The sequence below is a fragment of the Xyrauchen texanus genome, chromosome 17, assembly GCF_025860055.1.
Source record: "Xyrauchen texanus isolate HMW12.3.18 chromosome 17, RBS_HiC_50CHRs, whole genome shotgun sequence".
Taxonomy (NCBI): domain Eukaryota; kingdom Metazoa; phylum Chordata; class Actinopteri; order Cypriniformes; family Catostomidae; genus Xyrauchen; species Xyrauchen texanus.
Window position 1 is genome coordinate 37,317,122 of NC_068292.1, and position 18,827 is coordinate 37,335,948.

Here is an 18,827-nt window from a genome sequence, read left to right on the forward strand (position 1 = left end):
TAAATTTGGACATCAGCAGTCTCCTTGGCAATCGTGATTTCAAGCTTGTTTACACTTCCTACAGTGCTATCTAGTGCTCTGTGCATGAGTCAAGCAATAGGATGTGAAAGATCGAAATCATGTTTGAGCCTAGACACTGCAATGGCAAGATGTACAGTGAAAAAGGAGTGACATTTTGGTCCGTTCTCACCCAAAACCAGCTTGATCACATCAGATGACTAAACCACAGGAGTCATGTGGATTACTTTTATGTTGCTTTTTGGAGCGTAAACATTTTGGTCACCATTCACTTGCACTAAGTGGACCTACAAAGATATTCTTCGAAATAGTCATACACATTTGGGATGGCAAGAAGGTGAGTAATTTCATTTTTTGGTGAACTATCCCTACAAATGAATGCAGATTTAAATAAAAATATTGTTGCATACAAAAACAACTATTACCGTTATGACGATCGTCACTGTGGATTATAGAAATGACAAAATAACTCCAAAGTAACATTTACAGATGCATTATGCTAATGAGAATTTGGGAGAAAATGTGCTTAATTATCATGAAATATTTCAGAATGCAAAAACCTCAATGATCCTAGAAAATAGGCTTCATTTTTGTAATGCAAAATACAATTACTTTTTTTTTTCCTTTAGTTTTTAGAGTGAAATATAACTCAGACATGTTTTCATGAGCGGTACTTTCATCTTACACATTCACACAGAACGAGCCGAGTCTGAAACAACCAACATATGAATCGACTTCTGTCAGTCTAACAAACTCCAACATCACACAACTCAACACTCATTTGCCATCACATACGGTGTACTACATCCATGTATCTGGCCACCTGACAGTTAAAGGGCCCCTTTCACAATGTGGAGGGACTGAACAACAAAGATGTTTAGAGGTTAAATCACCTAGGAAGAAGGCATGGCAAATATGAGGTTAACATTAGCCAGTGGAGGCCATAATTCAGACGTATTCTCAGTATTCAGAGTAAAACGGATGCAGATTTTCCCCAAAACTTATGAGAACAGCTGCAGTTATGTTGTGAAATGTACAAACATGAAATGGATATGTTTTCAATCAGCATTTCTTTGAGGATTGCACTTACTTGCAATGAATCACATACAAAAAAAAATAATTAAAAGTTTTATGTTTGTTGGTCAAACCAAACATTTATATGTTCAAGTATTAACTCTCTTTTCTTTATTCAAATTATGATAATAATGGGTTCCTTAATGAAACACAACCTGAATTAATTCTAACAAACTTTAGGACATTTAATTCAGTGCAACGGTTTATGCAAGAATGGTTGTTTTTTTTTGATGGAGGCGGCTTTTGGATAGAAGTTTAAATTGCTTTTCTGGTCAATTTCCTCTGAATAATTAAACTGTGCGGTCAAAAGGAAACAGAAACAGATTCAAAAGCTTAATTTTGTGCAATTAGGCATGTTAGCAAACATATGCGTTTGACTCGTGACAAAGCCTCAAGGACTCCTGAAGCATGCAATCTTCATGAAACCAGCTGAACTGACACACGACATGATGCGTTCTGCACTGACGTGACATATTCTCTCACCAAACTTAGAGATAGATACATTCAACATGCCTATTGCTAACAGAGCAGAACAACTTTGCAAAAGTTTAAACAATCCAGAAATTCATAAATTTAACAAATCCATGCAGGTAAAATGCAGTGTCCTGAATATTTCATGAACGTAAGAGGCAGAGTGTTGATTATAAAGCCAGTTCTATTATTAAGAGAACCAAAGGCAATGGCGAAATTTCAGGAATAATAATAATTTTAAAAAACGAAACATGCAGAGTGGTTATTTCTAAAGAAAATTAAGAAAAAAAGGCCAGTTCTTATTGAGTTACTTAAAATGTACATTTAAAGGGATAGCTCACCCAAAAATTCAATTCTGCCATGATTTACTCACCCGCATGTTGTTTAAACCTTTAGGTTAAAGAGTCTTTTTTTCTCTCCATGAAACACAAACTGAGATGTTAGACAGAAGGTTGTGTTCAACCACCATTCACTTTTTGTTTTTACCATAAAATGAAAGTGAACGGTGACTTTCATTATACGTCTCCTTTTGTGTTCCACAGAAAAAAGTAAGTAATACGGGTTTAGAGCAACATGAGGGAGACTAAATGGCAGAATTTGTATTTTTGGATTAATTATCCCTTAAATAAAATGTAAAAATAATTCCACCCACCTGCATTACAGTTCTAATTTACTGAACCAGAAATGCATCGGTCTCACAGAGTAGTGCATGGCCATTCCTCATTTCACTCGCATGGTGAATGAAAACTAATGTACCCATCTATATGTCAACCGTGGGTGGCCAAACCTAGGCTTCAGTCATCATATAAGAAATGTAAGGAGAGAGTGCAGCTTGATTCTAAGGCAACAGAGGATTTTACCAGTGCTCTCGGGCACAGAGGATGTACCAAGAGTTTGTCCATTAGGAAACATGTCCTTCCTGCAGAGTGGTTCTTCACTGGTGGGGTCGCGAGTCTCTGGCGTAGTCAGTTTTTGGACCAGTTATCTGCAGCATCCTGACTGATAAAGTGAACCAGTATAAGATACAAAAGATCAAACTTTGGGGAAGAAGAGAACAAGTAGGACAGAGAATCTTGGGTCCACTATGTGGCACCACAGTAACAGAGGAAGCAATGTCTGTGCTGCAATAAAGGCATGATGTTCCTTTTGATTCACTGGCCTGTGGATATGGAGAAAGTGTTCTTCATACTGTGCTGCATTGGTGCAAGGAAAGAGTACTGGGCCTATCAGACTAGGAAGCAGCTTTTTTTGCCAGATGCAGTCCTTTCTCAGTGCCAATGTTGACGGTGATGTTGGTGTAAAGCTGTAGATAATCCCGAGACACAATCTCGTAATCCACCGTATTCATACCGTCCTGTTTCCACGTGTGCCGGGTCTTTGCCAACATGTTAAACCTGCATGGGAAGAAAACTGTTTGGTATTTGAACATCTAATAGTGGAAAAACTTGGTTTGTGATTCTCAACTGGTGGGTCGTAATCCAAAAATGTGTCGCAGGCCTGTGCTAACAGTGTCACGGACAACAATTGTGCATATTTAAGTTGGCAAAATGAATACACTTATCAACTTTTAAAAGTTGTTGAACTGTTCCTTAGATCAAAAGAAAGAGCATAGTGCCAGCAAGGTCAAGGTCAGGGAATGCACACTGATAAAATGCAGGCCTATCCCTTGAATGCACAGCTGATGTTGTTGACCTCTAAGGTTGTTCATCAAACTATGGTATTTCAGTGCAAATTAATTTGTCACTTGGTAAAAGCTAGCCAAAATGGGCATACGGGGGTTTCTTGACCTGCCCTCATCCTCCAAAACCATGAAAAAAAACAACGCAAGTTTAAAGCTGACACAACCCAGACTACATTAAATGTGTTCATTGGTAACAAGGTCATGATTTGAAACCACAAACGCATTTGAATGGCAAATTATTGGCTGCCGAGAGTATGAAACAGTTTCAATTAAATTTTGTATGATAAATAATTTTTGTGTTGCATTGGGTCACCACTTGATGTCCAAAGTAAAATCTGGGTCCTGAAACAAAACCAGCTGAGAACCACTATATTAGGTGATGTCATTATAATGGGAAATACTGTTGCAAAGTAACAATGCAAGAGAAGGATTTGTGAAAGATATGATAAAAAACATAAGTAAACTACAGAGGTCGCATTTATTGGACAGTTGAGAAAGGTGATTCTACCTTCTGGGATTCACTTCATTGCCCTTGTCGTGCTTGTGCTTGATCATCTTATATCTGCCCACATTTATAGATGGTCGACTGATCAGCATTCCTCCGAGTGAAACCCTTCGATTGAGAAGAAAACAGGGAGAACGTTAAACAAAATGCAGAAAAGTCCCCTTCAGTTGATTGCAATAATACTTGCTGCTCCTCTGTTCTTTGTGTATTCTGGTAAATATAATAATAATATTATATATAATAATTTTCTTATAAATCTACATAAAAATGTCTGTGGTTATTTGGCAAACAAAATGTTTTACACACATATTTTATTTTATTTTATTTTATATATATATATATTTATTTATTTATTTATATATATATATATATATATATATATATATATACACATACATATATACACATACATACACACACACACACACAATATATGCCACTTTTATTCATAGTTTACAAAAACGTTTTAATGCATTACAAAGGTAGTATAAATGTTTTTACAAAGAATATATCAAACCACAGCTTAATTTGTTGCAGACACTCACCAAATAGAACACAAAACTCATGCTGCAAGGATCTAAAGTATCAATGCATCAATGTGTGTAAATAGAATTGTGATGCATAGATCAATAATTATCTGCACAGCCCTTATTAGGAAATGTACTCCACATGTTCAATGTGTCAAGAGCATCAGCGCCAAGCACTGGGCCCCAGCTGGACCATGAACTGTGGAGTTTTTATAAGTTTTAACCTTTTGTGCAAAGACTGACAGCTATCTCACACACACTCAATACCTCCAATGCAAAAACACACATGATCAAACACTTCCTCAATCACTTACCGGATTCCGATGTCATCATCCTCGCCTCCCCAGCCCCAGTAATTGTTGGGGAAACCGTTCATCTTGAGGTACTGATTAGGGGTCAGAGCGGACACTCCTCCAAAATACATCTTGTAAGGCAACCTAAGGAATAACAAGAAAGAATTCTTTAAAGATCTTTATGTGAACTGTACATGAATGTTGGGCGATATACTGAATGTTAAAAATATAGAAATCGACCGCTCATTGGTTTGACTTTTTTTTTTTACTGATATTTAATCAGTCCACTTAATCGGTTCTTTAATATTGAGTTAATATTGAGTTGTGGTTATTTAGCACAAAAGTGGTAAAACTGTAACCATTTGTTAACACCACATGTAGTTGACACATGAACCAACCAATTTTTCAAGGCTTTCCATGGCTCAGCTCCACAATACATTGTGTATCTTATCGATCCAGATCGGACTTCCAGACCTCTGAGGTCAAATGCTACAACTGTCCGTCTCTCATTCGCTAATTAAATCTAAAGATGGATCGTGCCTTCTCTGTTGTTACTCCCAATCATTGGAAACGTCTTCCTTTAAATATCAGAGCCTCACCAACTACAGTGACTTTTAAATCTAGTCTTAAAACCTATTTTTATACTTTGGCTTTTGAATCAGAGCAATGACAATGGTGTTGAAGAGTCTTTGAATGTAATATGTTTTTGATTTCATGTTATTTTATGTCTTCCATGTTTTGTTTTTAAATGTGCTATAAAAAGAAAATGTTATTGTATTGTAACAATGAACAATATTTTTAAACAATTATAAATCTTGGTTAATGTTAATTACAACATACACATTTAAACAACATTAGTTAATAAACTTGTTCATAGTTAGTTCATACTGTATTTTTACTAACATAAAAAAATATATATATATATATAAAAAAAAAAAAACACTAAGAAAATATATTGTTCATTCATGTTACTTTGTGCATTTACTGATTTTAACAAACAGGGCCGTAGCTAGTGAAGTAAAAGTGGTAACAATTCTAGGGGCCACACAACATATTTTAAACAGTTTTTTTGTTAGTATGAAAGGGGCCCAGAGCAATATACAGTCAGGGGGCCCAGAATATCATGCTATGACCCGGTTAACAAATGTTACAAATTACATTTTAAATATTAAGTAAGGGATTTGAACAAGCGTATAATAAAACTTGTAAAAATAATACGTGTAATGAACTTTGTAGACTGTGCACAATATTAATTAGAGCTTAGTGATCAATAAATGTCATTAAATGTGCCTAGGGGTAAGGGAAAAAAAATTAAATAAATATCGGTTAAGCATATAGGTTACTGAACACAAAATAGTCAATATAGTCTCGGTCAGTCTCCATCAAAATAATTTTATAACGATTTCCTTAAAAAAATAAATTAAAAAAATAACGGTAACCTTGCTTATGGTTTTGCAATCCTTCCCTGTCTAACGACTTGCAAGTATGAGAACATTTTAATAACCAAACCTAAACCAATGCAATTGGATTGACTAAATCTGATATACTTCCATGAGTTAAAAACTGTCTTAAGTCAGGGGTGTCAAACTCATTTTGGGTCACAGGCCTGATTGGACCAAGCAACATTGCTTGGGGCCCAAGATTATATTTATAAATTCTATATACCGTGCACACACACGCAGCCAAAAGTTTGGAATAATGTACAGATTTTGCTCTTATGGAAAGAAATTAGTACTTTCATTCACCAAAGTGGCATTCAACTGATCACAAAGTATGGTCAGGACATTAATAATGTGAAAAATTACAATAACAATTTGAAAAAACATTCAGAACTTCTAAAACTACAAAGAGTTCTCATCAACAATCCTTCAAATGCAGCAATAACAGCTTTGCAGATCCTTGGCATTCTAGCTGTCAGTTTGTCCAGATACTCGGGTGAGATTTCCAGGGGTGGAAAGAGTACTGAAAAATAACTCAAGTAAAAGTACTGTTACTTCTTAAAAAATTTAGTTTGAGTAGAGCAAAATTACCTGTCCTAAAAACTACTCAAGAGTAAGAGTAGCTCATTTAAAAGTACTCCTGAGTAGTGAGTATCGAATAATGAGTTGTGAAAGCAATGCCCCTTTATAATAAACACTCTATGCTGCAATTAAAAAAAAATTAGCACACATACCATAATTTACGTTCCCTTTTATGGCTATTTGCCAAAAAGAGTAAAAAAAATAAAAAAAATGGGTATTTTATTTTTTTAAAAATTTAAAATACATCACTTATCTATGATACTGTTAACACTACATGAATATGATTTTTTTTTATTATTATTATAAAAGGGAGACATGACTACAGAAATGAAAAGATGAAAGTTATTTTCAATACCATAATGTATGAAACGATCTTATGTAGGGTCTAACTTGTCCTTAATGCTGACTGAGGAAGTGTTGCGCATAAAACATGCAAGGAATTAATATAAAAAATAAATAATAAAAAAAGCAGGGTCATTTGGCGCGTCACATCCTGCACAATAGAGGCGGTGGAGCAGTTGTTTGGTACAGGGACCACATCAATGAAAAATTCACGCAAAACTGAATGTTTTCTCATCATCATTTAGTCACCCTATGCCATCCCGGATGTGTATGACTTTCTTCAGCAGAAGACAAATTTCAAAGAAACAGATTTTTAGAAGAATGTATCAGTTCTTTTGGTCCATACAATGGAAGTGAATGGGTGGCAAAATTTTTAAGCTCCAAAAATCACATAAGTCAGCATAAAAGTAGCCTAAACCAAGTGACTCCAGTAGTTAAATCAATGTGTTCAGAACAGCTATAATAGGTTGGGTGAGAAACAGATTAATATTAAAGTCCATTTTTACTCTAAATTCTCCTCCCTGTTCAGTCAATTCTTCTTCTTTTGGTTTTGGCGATTCATTTTCTTCATGCATATCACCATCTACTGGGCAGGGAATAGAATTGACTTAAATATTGATCTTTTTCTCACCCACACCTATCATATCACTTCTGAAGACATGGATTTAACCACTGGAGTCATAGATTACTTTTGGGCAGCCTTTGTGTTTTTTGGAGCGTCAACATTTTGGCATCCGCACCTTGGCACTTGTATTGTATGGGCCTACAGAGCTGAAATATTCTTCAGAAAATCTTAATTTGTGTTCTGCAGAAGAAAGAGTTATACACTGGATAGCAAGGGTGAGTAAATTAGAGAATCTTCATTTTTGTGTGAATTAATTCTTTAAGTAGCACATGGGGGATTCCACATTGATTTAGTTCTTGTATATTTTAAGCCCAGAAATAATTGTGTTCTCATTCTAATAGAGGCAGGATATATGCTGATATCTAGCTTGAGCAAGCTCTACTCGCATGTCACATGAGCAATTGGCCCTTTTCACTGCAAAAAGCCCTTTCAGGTGTGGTCGTGATGTTCAGGTGTTGAACTGTTTGAGGCATCCTTCACATCTTTTAATTTGACGGGAGTCACAAGACTCTCCCTAGCCAATCACATTGATAGAGAAAAATAAAATCAGGACAGGGAAGTAGCGAACACAGACGGTGGGAAAATAGAGCATTAAAAGTACAGTTACAGCATGTAAAATGTACTCAAGTATACAATTTTAAAACTACTTAAAGTACAATTCCTGGGAAAAACTACTAAATTACAGTAACGTGAGTATTTGACCCCACACTTCCTGTAGCACTTGCCATTGATGCTGCTGTCTTTTCGGGCACTTCTCTCTCACACACACACACACACACACACACACACACACACACACACACACACACACACACACACACACACACACACACACACCTTACAGTATGGCTCAGGGGTCCTCAATAGCTGGACTCTGGTCCAGATCTGGACAGAAGAACGATTAAATCCGGACGAGATCTGAAGCTTTGTGATAGTTACCTGACATCTGGCTACGTGATTATGTAAGCATACATCTATTCACCCACGGAGCAGGAATAAATAAAGTGTTCAGCGCTAGAGAAATATTTCTCTCTAGAGTGGGAATAAAGCACGTTCAGCGCTAATAACTTTATTCCCACTCCATGCACGTTGCCTCTCTCCCCACTATAGACATGAGGCGCCACATAAAGCCTAATTTACTGAACATACAAGTTGCAGGTGCGGTTATCTTAACAAACGTAGTGGAGACACCGCTATAGATACTGGCATCTTTCACTTAAACACGCTGTGGAAAACTAAACTTAAGTAAATTGATACTATATTCATCTTTCTGATATGTGATTCAGCCGGTTCAGCTAAGCCAGGTTTGTCAGGCCAAGATAACGTGCCGCCTTAAGATTATAAAGTTTTTTCCATCGAAATTTAGCTTCATTAATCAGCATGTTATGAGCATTTCAAAATAAATCAGATTTTTGTTCTAATTTTGTGAAAATTAAGCAGAAATGTCATCATGGCAAGGAAAGCCTATTTATGCTTAATCAAACAGATATTTAATGCTTCACTGTTATGTAAATTGTTTGCTTGTTAGTAGATTCTCACTTTAAGGAAAATATAAAAATGATGGACAGCACCCGAGTTAAATATATGAGTGTCACAGCAAAGGGTCTGAATACTTAGGACCATGTGATATTTCAGTTTTTCTTTTATAATAAATGTGCAAAAATGTCAACAATTGTGTTTTTCTGTCAATATGGGGTGCTGTGTGTACAATAATGAGGAAAAAAAATGAACTTAAATGATTTTAGCAAATGGCTGCAATATAACAAAGAGTGAAAAATTTAGGCGGGTCTGAATACTTTCCCACTGTAGGTATAGATTCTGAATGTATAAATATTTAAATAAAACTGGACTCCTGTCATTTACCTTCAAAACTGCTGATTTTATCTTTTAATATTCACATCCATGTGCACTCGATCTATAAAGTCTTGATTAAATATTTTAATTCTTTGGTAGAAAAGATTTCCCAGACCCCTCTAGCTGTCCTCTGGGCCCCCAAAGTTCTCATCAGGATTTTTTTGTACTATTGCGGTCAACATGGCAAGTTATAAAAACTATTAAAAAAAAGATACATAATTTCCTAACCATATAACTACTGACCATGTAAGCTACATACTATCCGGACCTTTGCTGGGAAGGAAATGTAGAGACCGGACCTCTTGGAACTTTAATGGAGTACCCTTGGTCTAGCTGATCCCACAAAAGCTCAAAGGGTTAAGATCCAGAACACTCTTTCCCCAATAATCTGTTGTCCAATGTCTGCGTTTCTTTTCCCACTCTAACCTTTTCTTTTCAAAAGTGGCTTTTTCTTTGCAATTCTTCCCATAAGGCCTGCACCCCTGAGTCTTCTCTTTACTGTTGTACATGAAACTGGTGTTGAGCGGGTAGAATTCAATGAAGCTGTCAGCTGATGACATGAGGCATCCATTTCTCAAACTAGAGACTCTGGTGTACTTATCCTCTTGTTTAGTTGTACATCTGACCTTCCACATCTCTTTCTGTCCTTGTTAGAGCCAGTTGTCCTTTGTCTTTGAAGACTGTAGTGTGATTGAATGACGGGTTTAGAGAAAAGCCGTTTTTTTTACCTAATGTTGACCTTAAGACATGCCAGTCTATTGCATACTGTGGCAACTCAAAAACAAACACAAAGACAATGTTAAGCTTCATTTAACGAACCAAATAGCTTTCAGCTGTGTTTGATATAATGGCAAGTGATTTTCTAGTACCAAATTAGCAATTTAGTAGGATTACTCAAGGATAAGATGTTGGAGTGATGGCTGCTGGATATGGGGCCTGTCCAAATTTGATAAAAAATGACTTTTTTCAAATAGAGATGGTGCTGTTTTTTTTACATCAGTGATGCCCTGACTATACTTTGTGATCAGTTGAATGCCACTTTGGTGAATTAAAAGAACCAATTTTCTTCAGAAACCACAAAAACTGTACATTATTGTAAATACATTTAAACTCATTTTTTTTACAATTCCTGACATTTAATCGTAGAAAACATTCCATGTTTTAGGATCACTACTTTATTTTAAGAATGTGAAATGTCAAATTAATAGTATAATAGTAGAGAGAATTATTTATTTCAGCTTTTATTTCTTTCATCACGTTCCCAGTTGGTCAGAAGTTTACATACACTTTGTTAGTATTTGGTAGAATTGCCTTTAAATTGTTTAACTTGGGTCAAATATTTTGGGTAACCTCCCACAATTTTGGCCCATTCCTCCAGACAGAACTGGGTCTCCTTGCACAGATGTTTTATCCCACAAATTTCCTATCGGTTTGAGGTCAGGGCTTTGTGATGGCCACTCCAATACCTTAACTTTGTTGTCCTAAAGCCACTTTGCCACAAATTTGGAGGTATGATTAGGGTCATTGTCCATTTGGATGACCCATTAGCGACAGAGCTTTAACTTCCTGGCTGATGTCTTGAGATGTTGCTTCAATATATCCACATAATTTTCCTTCCTTATGATGCCACCTATTTTGTGAATACACCAGTCCCTCCTGCAGCAAAACACCCCCACATCATGATGCTGCCACCCCCATGATTCACAGTTGGGATGGTGTTCTTCGGCTTGCAAGCCTTACCCTTTTTTCTCCAAACATAACGATGGTCATTATGTCCAACCAGTTAAATTTTTGTTTCATCAGACTAGAGGACATTTCTCTAAAAAGTAAGATCTTTGTCCCCATGTGCACTTGCAAACTGTAGTCTGGATTTTTTTATGGTGGTTTTGGAGCAGTGTCATCTTCCTTGTGGAGCAGCCTTTCAGGTTATCTCAATATAGGACTTGTTTAACTGTGGATATAGATACTAGTCTTCCTGATTCCTCAAGCATCTTCTCAAGGTCCTTTGCTGTCGTTTTGGGATTGATCTGCCCTTTTCGCACCAAACTACGTTCATCTCTAGGAGACAGAATCCGCCTCCTTCCTGAGTGGTCCCACGGCATTTATACTTGCGTACTATTGTACGTACAGATGAACGTGGTGGTACCTTCAGGCATTTGGAAATTGCTCCCAATGATGAACCAGACTTGGGTCCACAATTTTTTTCTGAAGTCCTTGCTGATTTCCTTTTGAAATCAAAAGGAAAGAGGTACGGAGTTTAAAGGTAGGCCTTAAAATACATCCACAGGTACACCTCCAATTGACTCCAATTATCATTTCAGAAGCTGGCTAATTACCATAATAACTGGCTAATTGCCTAAAGGCTAGACATAATTTTCTGGAATTTTCCAAGCTGCTTAAAGGAACCGTTAACTTGGTGTATGTAAACGTCTGATCTACTGGAAATGTGATGTAGTCAATTAAAAGTGAAACAATCTGTCTGTAAACAACTGCTGGGAAAATTACTTGTTTAGGACATCTACTTTGTGCATGACACAACTTGCTATAGTTTGCTAATATGAAATCTGAGTGGTAAAAAAAAGGTTTTAATGACTTCAACCTAAGTGTATGTAAACATCTGACTTCAACTGTGTGAACACACGCACACACACACACACACACACACACACACACACTTCATTTTATAGACAAAAATATAATTGGGACACCATATTAATTTATTTCATTAAAAAAATAAAATTTAATAGAAAAAAAACGTTTTTGAAATTTGACTTGGACCAAATAAAGAAAAGCTGCCAATAGGTGCCCAACATAGATGGGAACTCCTTCAATATGTTTTAAAAGCATCCTAGGGTGAAACCTCAAGAAGTCGGTTGAGAAAATGTCAAGAAAATGAGAGAAACCTACTTAAAATGAATAATAGTTGAATGGGACGGAAACAAAGCAACAGTTTTTACATCTAACCTTGGACCTGTCCATGTTGTCATTATTTCCGTGAGAGAAACTTCACCATGGGAACGCGTGGCCATGGAACTTGTCACCATCAGACATGTGTAGCAATCGCTGATATGCTTGACTGTGCGTGCTAAATGTCCCGTGTAATTAAAATAAATTCCACTGATCATGCAAGCTATAGCATAGCTACATCTGCAATATCTGTTATGCAGTTGCTAATAAAATAATAGTGTGAATACATCTTACCCAAGTTACAGGCTAAATCAACATGAATGTTTTCAAACATTCCTCCCCCTGCAAATCATCCCTAGGGCCTAAGAAGACTCCTTGACGGGCACAGGGGATTACTGTTTGACCCGCCTAGAGCGATATAAAAATCTAATTCAACAATTTTTCCATCATCACTAAAATGCTTGCCATTTTATCTTTTAGTAAATTATATGTAGGAAAATAATGCTGTTGATTACCATGCACTGTTATATTTGCATACAAGCACAAATTATTCATTCACAGTCTTCCCTGTGTTCACTTAAAAAGGAATGTCCCGGGTTCAATACAAGTTAAGCTAATTCGACAGCATTTGTGGCATAACGTTGATTACCACTAATTTATTTTGACTTGCCCTTCATTTTCTTTAAAAAAAAAAAGCAAACATCTTGGTTCCATCGAGTTATTTATAATGAGAGTTACTGTGGTCAATTTTTGGATTTTGTTTAAATACCCCGTTTCAAAAGTATAGCCACAAGACAAAGGATACGCATGTAAAAATAATTTGTGTTATAAAATCACCTTCAAACCTTTTGTGTAAAGTAAAAGCCAATTTTATAACTTTGTTACCATGATGATGTAATGTCAACAAACCCTAAAACACACAAAAAAAAATGATTGAAAACAACTTTACAGCTCAAATAAGAGTTCAAACAGAAGAATTAATGAGAGTGCTTTTATATTATTATAAAGCTTCAAATTTATGTGAAAAATGTATATAAACCTTCTAAATGGCCACATTCACTTTCATTATCCTCATTCATTTCCATTGCAAGTGCCTCACTTTAACATCTTTTTTGCTTTATTTAAAGAATCAGAGGAACGAGTTGAAATAAATGTTTTTGTAATCAACATTATGACACAAATGCTGTCAATTGAGCTTATTGAACTTGGAACATTCCTGAGTGGGAAACAGGCCTTGATTAGTCTTCTCTAGATTTGTACAGCATTTTAGTTCATTGAAATCTACCAGTTAGCTTGAAATTATGCTTAGAATGATTGAATCTCTCTTTCAGGCCATTTCAGAGCAAATACATACTTTTTACAACATATATTTCTATTTATATTTATTGAAAATAATCAAGTATACAGGGATTAATGTTAATACATGTATCCCCCAGCACAAGTTAAGCAGCACGAGTTGCAAAACAATCAATATGTGCAGAAGTTCAAGTGAAAATGCAAGCAAATAAAGTCAAATGAAATACAGACTAGCTGAAGACTTACTTGTAACCAAATTTGTCCATGGCAATGGCGGCGTGTTTGGGGTGAGTGTCGCAGACGTAGGTGTTGCGGTCATCTTCAGGAATAAGGTCTACATCATGGAAGAAGAGACAGTCCCAATCCTCATCCCTCATTGCCTCACGAAAACCCACGTTCATGAGTTTCGCTCGGTTAAAGGTATAATTACCAGCCTACACACAACACACGCAGACATTTATTTGTATTGAACTAGCTACAGTGATAAGAAATGAATACACAGATGTATGATATGGCATAGTGTACTGTGCATAACAAATGGATGAATAAAATGTATTTACAGGAAGACAACAAAGCCTTCCGACTCAATGCAGTTTGCGGTTGGGTGTATATTACTTGTGCAAATGGTCTTAATGTGTCCATAATGTGGCAAGGATTCAAAAGGCCAGATTAATGAAGATTACATTCTAATCCTTGCTCTACTAATGTGAAGTGGGAAAATTGAAGTCTCAAACAAAGAGATTTACTTCTCAATCCACTGTTTTACTCTACATTTTCTGACCACTGAATTTGTATTCAATCTGTAATTCTCAGAGAACAAATCAATGGCATGCATCAAATCTAATTAAAAATTATAAATATTTCTTATAATTATCATGTTTGTTTGTTAGCGATTTAACGTCATGCCAGCTTCCTTGGCTATTTTCAATGGCAAAAAAAGGCATTTAATAATAATAATAATAATACATTTAAATCCCATTGGGTCAACTTAAAAAAATAAAAATAAATGCATATGCCAAACTATTAAACTAAAAGGTTTGAGGAAATTGGAAAATTGTCAAAATATGACCCATTACTGCACTGTACACCATTGACGAATTTGGTTTAAAATGCCACAATTCAGATTTCAATCCCATTAAGCTAATCGAGTCATGATTTCTTGAGAAAAAAAATTATTCAATTCCAAAAATGCCATTTAACTATAATCATACATAAAATTGTATTAAACTATGTACAGTACAATAATAAATCCTGGGAATGTAGTTAAATCAGGTCTGAATCTAGCACATTGCTGCTTTGAAAAACAAAATATTGGGTGTTTTTTTTACTAATATTTCCAACAGAACAACAGATCAGATGGGGGAAAGCAAAAGATGACCTGTGAATGACGTGTCAGAGTGAGTGGTACAGGTTTGCATACAGCTACAACAGGATAAAGTGATTACAACTGAGCACTACCTCGCAGACGAAACACCAGGAGGCACAGTTGAGTTATCATATCAGAGGTTTGTGTTTGAAATGTAACCAAGCAACAAATATATCTTTATATTAAATATAAACTGATAAGACAGTGTCTATAAAATGAACATTTGCTGAGTGCCAAATGCAAGTTAAAATTTGGTTTGGCGAGACACTACTAGCCATTTTGCTTGTAACCTTGTAGAAATTGCAACACATTAAGACCATAAATGTGGTTAAAGTCTTAAAATAAAGTCTAGTTAGATAGTCTAACCCAGAGGTGTCATGCAACTATTTATTTAAGGGGACACCAATGTCATCCACCACAACCTTGGTATAAAATCACTGGATAGGAGTATCACCTTTTTAAATGTAATATTTGCCCCCTTTGGTTACGGTTGCTCGCTCTGACAAGCTCTGCAGAATTCCCCATTGGAATGAATGGGAGACTGCTGTGAACAACGCAGTTTTTGGCAAAATATTCTCAAACGGAATTGATCATTTCTTTTATGTGGGCTAGTTGTGACATTGTAATGCATCTTTATTTTAAGTTTTTTATCAAATAAATTGCTAAATTACACAGTAATCTGCTTACAAACTGTGTAGACTGAATCTGAATCCAGGCAAACAATTATTAGTCACTCGAAAAGGGAAAAACTTCATTTAATAGCAATTTATGTAGCATCTAATAACATTAGCGTGTGAACAGAGCTGTTTATAATCAGAATCAGCTTTGTTGCCAAGTGTTCTCATGTACACAAGGAGGTTTTTTTTGGTGATAGGAGAAACAAGTACACACAACATTACAGTGAGACACAGAATATAAAAAAAGGTAAGAGTATAAATAGACATACAAATAATAGGACATATAACAAAGAATGGCATATGTGCATGTGCAAGTGGAAATGTATGTGCAAGGAAGGGGTATGTACAGATATTTGTATACATTATTGCACTATGGGAGAGTCCTGAGTCTAATTGTTCATGTGGAAAATGGCCAGAGGGAAGAAACTGTTCTTGTGCCTGGATGTCCTAGCAGTCAGTGCTCTGTAACATCGGCCAGAGGGCAACACTTCAAAGAGGGAGTGGGCAGGATAAGTGGGGTCCAGAGTGATTCTATCTACATGTTTCCTCACAGGCTAGGCAGGGGGGCACCAATAATCCTCTCAGATGTAGTGACTGTCCATTGTAATTTCCTTCTGTCTGATTCGGTGGCTGAACCAAAACAAGCATGTATAGATGAGCACAGGACAGACTCCATGACGGCCAAGTAGTACGGTGTCACCCCTGTGGGATGTTGAACTTCCTCAGCTGGCGAAGGAAGTACAACCTCTGCTGAGCCTTCTTCACAATGGAGTCTATGTGGGTGTCCCACTTCATGTCCCGAGAGATGGCAGAGCCCAGGAACCTTAATGACTCCACTGGGAGTGCAAGGTATTTTTCTCCTGAAGTTCACCATAATCTCCACTGTTTTGAGCATGGTCTGCTCAAGGTTGTTGTGCCCGCACCAGAGCTGATCAACCTCCCTTCTGAATGCAGACTCGTCACATTTGCGGATGATGCTGATGACTGTGGTGTCGTCTGAAGGCTGTAAAATAGAATCCTTGTATGAGTCCCAGGTCTGTAGAAGTGTTGCAGGATATAATACAGTCCCATGTTGACCGTAACATACAGATCTGTTTGCTCAGGCAAACCGAAGGGGGTCCAGTGCTGAAGCTTTCCTAGTCTTTTGTTTCCAAAAGAACCGGTACATATCCTTCTCACAAATCACAAGTGCAGATTGAGTAGCAGGTGGGGGGGTTCCAGGAGGTGCAGCAAAACACATTCAGTTCATCAGCCATTAGTTGACTCTCTACAGAGCGAGGGGGAGACGCCATATACTTGGTAATGCTTTTTTCCGCTTTTCAGAGTTGCTTCTTTTAACCAGTCCAATTACCTTGGTAAGTGTGTTCCTGGCCTGTTTGTACAACATTGTATCCCCAATTCTGTAAGCATCCTCTTTGGCATGATCAAGCTATCTGAGTTTTATCGTTATTGAATGATAAAAATGTCTTAGTAGGGATCCACATATCCTCACTGAAATTGATATTTGATGTCACAGTAACTGTGAGATTGTCCAGGTCAGTGGCTTCAGCCTAAAAAACACTCCAATCAGTGCAGTCAAAGTAGGCTTGTAGTTCCTGCTCTGCTTCATTGCTCCATTCTTTACAGTCCTTAATACAAGCTTAGCTGATTTTAGTTTCTGCTTGTAGGTCAGGAGAAGATGAACCAGACAGTGATCAGAGAGTCCTAAAGCTACACGTGGGACAGAGCGACATGCATCGTTTACAGTGGTGTAGCAGTGGTCAACATCTCATAACACTCATTTTGATGCTGTGAACCATTTTATTTACTAGCTTTTACCATGACTTAAAGCTAATAACTGAATGTTAATTAATTTATGTATTGATTCAAGTGACATTGGAGCAAATGTAGGTGTCGTTGCAGAGGTTACATGTTCATTAGGAAATGATGGCTGACACAGTTTAATCCATATCAAGCTCTTCTCCAGATTTATTCAAAAGATTATTTAGAAAAAAAGAAAGAAATCACTTCAGGTCTCCTCTCTTGGTAACTTTAACACTTTAATTTTTTTATTATTATTTTGATAAAATCCTGCTTAAATGTACTCAAACACACAATACTTCCATAGGCTGTCACTGGAAAATTGCTATTGCATGTCAGATTAAATGGCAGCAGGGCAACAGTTGCTTCGACAGGATTGGTCAGAAGAGCTTTTAAAGTGTGGCTTAGCGAAGGGTCAATCAATTTACAACCATTTGTCAATAAATGTGTATCAGTAATGTCTGGCATCGTTTTTCATCACTTTGTTTTGTGATCTTGCCACCTCTTTTATGCAGACATTTTGCATGCACGACACAAGAGGTTGTGCAAAAGATGCCAGCACACACACAACTTCAAATGATTCAGCTCAGAGTTAAAACATGTAGCCTTTACTGTTAATATTGTATTCTGTTTAGTGTAAGTGATACCAAAAAACAAACACAAAAGGAAATTAAATGGTTTGCATTTCTCCAAGATTTTATCATTTAACCACGAACAGAAACCAGCCAAAATGTGAAATTGCTCACTCATACACTATAGTGATTGATTGCCACAATGCATATAGGAAACAGGAAGCGATCAATGATATATTATAGATCAGTGGGAGCGATCGATCAGATCATTACATTTATACATTTGGCAGACACTATTATCAAAGAGACTTACAGTAATTATGCAAACCCTGTGAACAGTGTAGAAATAAGCACAGTAGAGATAAAATCAAGCAATAGAGATTATGACGTTTGATGGGTCATCTCATTTATGATCACATGGACAGAAAACAATGTTGCACTTTGTGAAAAATGTAGTTTTGCCTCTATATGGTTCATAATTTTTTTTTGGTTTGCGATTTTTCGAAATTCAATATGTCGTCCCATCCCTATTGTTTGTGTAAAATGGCAGGCAAAACTGCTAAAAATATATTGATTTGCCCCTTGAAGGTCTCTGCGTTGTTCTGTCTTTTCTGAGCACTGAAGCAAAGCAATTATTGTTAATAATTTGCACTTTACAAATTCATCCCGTTATTAATTTTATCTTACTCCAATTTGATATTAATCTGACTCCAAGAGTTGACCTTTAATTTAAATTAAAGCTCTAAATACTTTCTGATCATTCTTTTATTTTAATCATTTACGTTATTGATTACTCTG

The 18,827-nt window shown here is 36.4% G+C and overlaps 1 protein-coding gene across 1 annotated transcript in view; it reads right to left on the reverse strand.

Annotated features, from left to right (window-relative positions):
- Positions 1–18,827, reverse strand: part of LOC127657953 (beta-1,4-galactosyltransferase 3-like) — a 39,754-nt gene continuing 20,927 nt past the window's right edge. The window contains exons 5-8 of the mRNA XM_052146985.1: positions 13,861–14,048; positions 4,591–4,713; positions 3,753–3,857; positions 1–2,957 (exon numbers count right to left, since the gene is read on the reverse strand). Of these exons, the coding sequence (XP_052002945.1) occupies positions 2,795–2,957; positions 3,753–3,857; positions 4,591–4,713; positions 13,861–14,048 (579 nt within the window). The 3' untranslated portion in view covers positions 1–2,794. The remainder of the gene's footprint in view (positions 2,958–3,752; positions 3,858–4,590; positions 4,714–13,860; positions 14,049–18,827) is intronic.